This window comes from Otolemur garnettii, unplaced genomic scaffold, assembly GCF_000181295.1.
Source record: "Otolemur garnettii isolate 467f Iridium unplaced genomic scaffold, OtoGar3 scaffold00060, whole genome shotgun sequence".
NCBI lineage: Eukaryota > Metazoa > Chordata > Mammalia > Primates > Galagidae > Otolemur > Otolemur garnettii.
The window spans coordinates 2,767,762-2,773,019 of NW_003852455.1; the positions used below are offsets into that span (position 1 = coordinate 2,767,762).

Sequence of the window (5,258 nt, forward strand, 5' to 3'; positions counted from 1 at the left end):
AAAAAAAAAAAAAAAAAATATATATATATATATATATTATATACTGTATAGTTACTTTCCCATTAGGATTGCTTTTAGGTCAGCTTCTCAAAAAGGAGCTAGCAAGTTCTCATTTGTTGGTTATTAATGAACTACTCCTAGAACTTTAATCATAATTCACTCCTATAGTAGCAATATAAGAAATGGAAGAGGGAGAGGCTTTTACACTAAAATTAGGGTAATTTGTTCAGAAATATATATGTTTTCGTGATAATAGTTCTAGACTTAGAAAGTATACTTAATATCAATTATCTCCATAAAAAATGACTTGGTATTAAAATTTGGGATATTGTGGACAGCATGGATATCGCACTGACCTTTTTATGGTGCCAAGTAGAATGTATTTTTTCTATGTTATGGATGCTGGAAAGCACATCTAAGACACTGTATTCTAAAAGGGTTCCTTTTTCTGCCTTCTTATTCTTACTATCTAAAGAATTGTGTTGCATGCTGATAAAGTCATAAATATCTGTAGGTACAGATATATAGATGTAGAATTAATATTAAATATTAGTTCAATGAAAATAACTCATTGTTAAGAAAAGACTTCAAATTGCAAGCATTGTTTTAATATGGGGAAGACCTAAGGATTCATATAAAAGCCATAGTTTGTGGGAAATTTAGAAGTCCAATTTTATCAAGAACTTTATGATGTATATTTGTTACAAAAGTCTTGTTATTCTTTATCCTTTTGCAATATTAACTGAAATTCTCTGTGAAACCCAAATTATGTTGCAGCATTGTGTGAGTCTTTTAAAAATGTGCACATTAATAAAGAATTTAGTCATTATTAATTCTTAATTCACTGGACTATCTCTCAGAACTTCTTCCTTGACATGGTCCTTTGGAAGGTTGTGTTCAATCGAGACAAACAAGGAGAATATCGATTCGGCACCACACAGCCACCACAGGTTGGAAAACAGCACTTACTGTGAATTCTTCATGTGTATTTAGGCTCTTAGTTGTGTACTGAGCATTCTGTAGGAGGCTCAGTTGTGTGTTGCTTCAACCTTTTTGCTTATGTCTGGCATTTCATTTCTAGTAAGGCGTCCTACAAAATTTATAGCACACATTTGTTAAAGGCTTTTTAGGACCAGAAATTTCATAAGTCTCTTTTCCATTCCAATCCTATTCTTAGATGTGTAGAAAGGTCTTGTCCTCGAAGGTAAGAGTTAATTTTTCCATTTGTGCCTCCTTTAAATTTTATGTTTTTGGTTTTCATGGATCCTTTTAGAAGCTAAATGATTCATGCAAATAGGTTTTGAAATGAAAATTCTTCTTGGATCTAAGTTCAAGGCCAGAATTTTGAAGTATTGTTTCTGACTTCTGTGCCATAATTTGAGCCACCATCTTGGCTTTCCCTAATGTATGTCTCCCTCATTCAGAAAATGATGGGTTCACTTTATACAAACTATGGTTTGACTTTTTGGGCCCATTAAATAGCCAGTTACATGAAAAGTATTAGAAGATCTGTGGTAAAAAGGAAAGAGAAACAGATAAATAAACCCAATTCCTGTGTTAGGATGCTAAAGTATAGCTGTTGATATAGATACAGATTAGACTTCTTCTGAACCAACACTGTTGAATCAAAGCTCTGTAAGCCAGCTTTGGGGGTATAGAGAACTTGACAGTATAAAATCTTGCCCTATTCATTGCCTTACCCGTTGCTTTTTTTTTTTTTAGCTATGATGTGCTTTACAAAGAGGAGTCTTTGATTCATCCTTAAGCCATAGACCCTTGCAGAGTTCAAAAGTTTCCCTGGTATTTCTCAGTTGGATTGCTCACTTATTTTTAGCCACCTTTTACCTAATTAGCAACTCTCTGAACCTTGTTTTGGTAATTCAGCAGTCTTGATGTTCTGGTGTAATGCCATAGCACTGCTTCATGAGAGGGCGGGCAGAGCCCCATTTCTGTCATCTATGTTGAATAATACTCAGTTGCTCCTGCTAGTGGGCGTGACCAGAGTTATCTGAAGGGGCTCAAGTCCTTTTCCAAAATTTTGTCTGCGTCTATTTTTTTTCCCCCTTTTGGTTACCTCACTACATTATTCCTTCAGAGGAAACATTTAAATAGAGTTTTTTCTCCTGAGAGTTCTCTTTGACTATTGATCTAAACAGGAAATGTGTGTTTTGAAGAGGAAGTATACCCCAATTTAGTCAAAAGTGGATATCCTAAAGCTCCTTTAAAATAGTTCAGTTGGAAGTCCCTCTTTACCTTTCATTCAGAATTAAATGGCAGAAAATTCTATTATTTGCTATGTCTTTATTTCCTAAAAATTTATTAATAAGTATCTGCCCTTCTTATTTTTTACAAGTTTGTGTCTCTCATGGGAAGTTGTAATGCAGGCGTCCTCAAACTGCAGCCGTGGGCCACATGCGGCCCACCTAGGACATTTATCTGGCCCGCCGGGTGTTTTTGCCGCCGCTGCCTGTCCTGCTTAGCAGCCGACTCATCCTGGGGCCTGCAGTCCAGCCCTCCCGCGGTCTGAGGGACAGTGAACTGGCCCCCTGTTTAAAAAGTTTAAGGACCCCGCTCTAATGTGTTTAGGAGGAGGAATGCAGGGAAAGAGTGTTCCAGAGCAGGTAGGCTCCAGCGCGTCTCATGTGTTGATTAATTCTGAGAATCATTGAGGAGACAAGAATTTTAGTCTTCCATTTCTATGGTGATGATTAAGAAAGCATTTTAGAAAAAATTATTGGCTTTAGGAAAGAAAGTTCATATACCCTCTTAGCACAAAGGATCTTATTTCATCCTCTGACAATTCTTTGTGTAATGTTTTCACCGTTCTTACTTGTGGCCCTTCAAGATCTAGTCAGTCATATTACTATAAGGCTATTTGACAAGTGTCTGGAGACATTTTTGGTTCTTACAGTTGAGGGAAAGGGGTTGCTACTGGCATAAAGTGGGGTAGAGGCCAGGGATGCTATTACATAAATAACCCAGGATAACCCCTTATAACAGAGAATTGTGTAGCCCAAGATGTCAGTAATGCCGAGATTGAGAAACCCTGCCGTGGGTGACAGGAAAGTAAAGATGAGAGTCTTGCCGCTCCTGTGACTGCTGTAATTCTCTGCCCACCCCAGGCCCATCCTGTGCTCTGTTTTACCAAGGCCCATGAAGCCTTCTCAGACCACAGCTCCGAACCTTCTACATTATTGTTGGGAAAGAGAAGCCCCATTCCTCCTTTTCTTTCCTTCCTTACCTTATAGATGGAGACCATTGAATTGGGTTAAAACTCCAAAGCCAGAGACCCTGAACTAGGCTTCAGGCCTTCGACAGTTAAATTGGGAGATCAGGCACTTTACTTGGAAATCTCTAGTAACTACATCCAAAATAAATACCTACAAGGTACTATATAACACAGCCAAGATCTTCCCAATCTTAAAGTATTTGAAACTCTATTTTATATATAAAGAAACCGCATTCAGTAGACTTGCCAAGGCTATGCTTCTAATGCGTGTCAGAGTTGGGAGTTGAAACTAGGATTTTTGATTTTAAGGAGAGCTTTTACTGTTTTGCCATACTGCCTCACATGGGCACTACAGAGATGTAAACTAATGTAACAAACGATCAAATGACCAAATGGAGACATCTGGTACTCTATTTCATCCTTGTACTGTACTGTGTGAGGTATTTTTACACATTGTCATGGTTATGACAACGTTAGACTTTGTATCAGTGATACTTTGGAGGGAGGATATTCATCAGAAGTGCCTTCAGCTCCTCCCTTGACCTGCTGAGTGAAAACCTTCAGTGGAGGTTCAAGGGAGGTTTTCTGAAAAGCGTTCCCGGTGTTTGAGGAGATGTGTGCAATGTGTTCTCCTCAGAAACATTTGGGAACTAAGGCCACTTCACTCTAGAAGCCACTGGAATCATACTAGTTGTAGTTTGATCCTTCCTGAGGATTTGTGCCTGACTTTTTGGTGAAAAATGCAAGTAGTCTTTTTGCCACTTAGAATATTGCTTGAGGTTATTTAGATAGAATGCTAATACTTGATTATATTTGTTTTATATTCAGGATTGGTATGGAAGAAGACTTATGAAAACCACAGTGCCATTACAACATTTTTTTCCCTTAAAGCATGGCTTTGTATTTTACATGCTACCCATGAAAATATCTCCTAAAAGATATTGCTAAGCATAAATGTCATGTGGGTTCCAGAATGAACAGTTTGGTCTAAGAAGCAGGAGAATTTTAGCTATACATCTTTTTGAATGTTCTTTATGATTTCTCTGCTGAACTATGGTAGCCTTTTTCTCTGAGGGGATAAATTTGGTTACGTAACCATTCCTTTCAGAAAGGGATTGAAAGATCTGTGCAGTAGCTAATGTGTTCTCCTGCTTTACGGGTTTACACCCCAGGTGTCTGGGGGAGACCCAAGTGCTTGTTCTGAGCCCCCGCCCTGCCTCACTGCCTTCATGCTGCACAGCGCTCGTCTCTCTCCTCTCACCACCACCCTCCTCCCCTGATGGATTTCTTGGCCCAGCATGCCTGTGAATTATCTTGTATTTTGAGAGTGTGTGTCGTACTTTGTGTCTGTGAACCAGTAAACCTGTGTTTGCATGTTGCCTACTTCCTGTGTGTGATATTCGGGGGTGGTGAAGGTAAGGAAGAAACATGTTTCTAATTATGGTTAAGTGGGGATCATCCCTAGTGTTCCTCCTGACTTAATCTGTTTGAAATTATGAAAGTGCACCTACCTTATTTCTAATAGGGATGTGAGGATTTTTAAAATACGCACCCTTAATGTGAAAAGAATCCTGCTCAGTCATTCAGTTGTAATTCTGTTTGCAAGTAAATTGGTTTTAATTTTTATTGCTGTCTTTTTATGCCTAGGGATAAATTAATTTAGATATCAATGTGAGTACCTTAAATTTGAATAAACTTGGCTTTGACTCAGCCTGCTATACCTTACCTTTCAATCTGGCAGATTCATCTGGATAGATAAGGCCTATTGTGCTGACTTTTTAAAGTCAACGATGATCATTAACTTTTTTCTGTAATCCTTTAACAGTGCCACTTGCCATAAAATAAAAAGTGACAGCTTTCAGATTGATTCAGGAATAGTAGTCTTTTCTACAATTAGATTGAAGAATTTAAACACTTTGGGAAAAAGTAAGCTCAAGTTAGTGAGCCATTATCTCAGATTAAATAGTAAGTTCGGCTCGGCGCCTGTGGCTCAACCGGCTAAGGCGCCAGCCACGTACACCTAAGGTGG

At 38.3% G+C, this 5,258-nt stretch overlaps 1 protein-coding gene across 6 annotated transcripts in view; it reads left to right on the top strand.

Moving 5' to 3' along the window:
- ATP13A3 (ATPase 13A3) overlaps positions 1–5,258 on the top strand; it is a 100,944-nt gene that overhangs the window by 89,759 nt on the left and 5,927 nt on the right. For 5 of the 6 annotated variants that reach the window (XM_023514837.1, XM_023514836.1, XM_023514839.1 and 2 more), the window contains one exon: positions 861–950. The exons of the other annotated variant lie outside the window; for it this stretch is intronic. In XM_023514837.1, the coding sequence (XP_023370605.1) occupies positions 861–950 (90 nt within the window). The remainder of the gene's footprint in view (positions 1–860; positions 951–5,258) is intronic. 6 annotated transcript variants of the gene reach the window in all.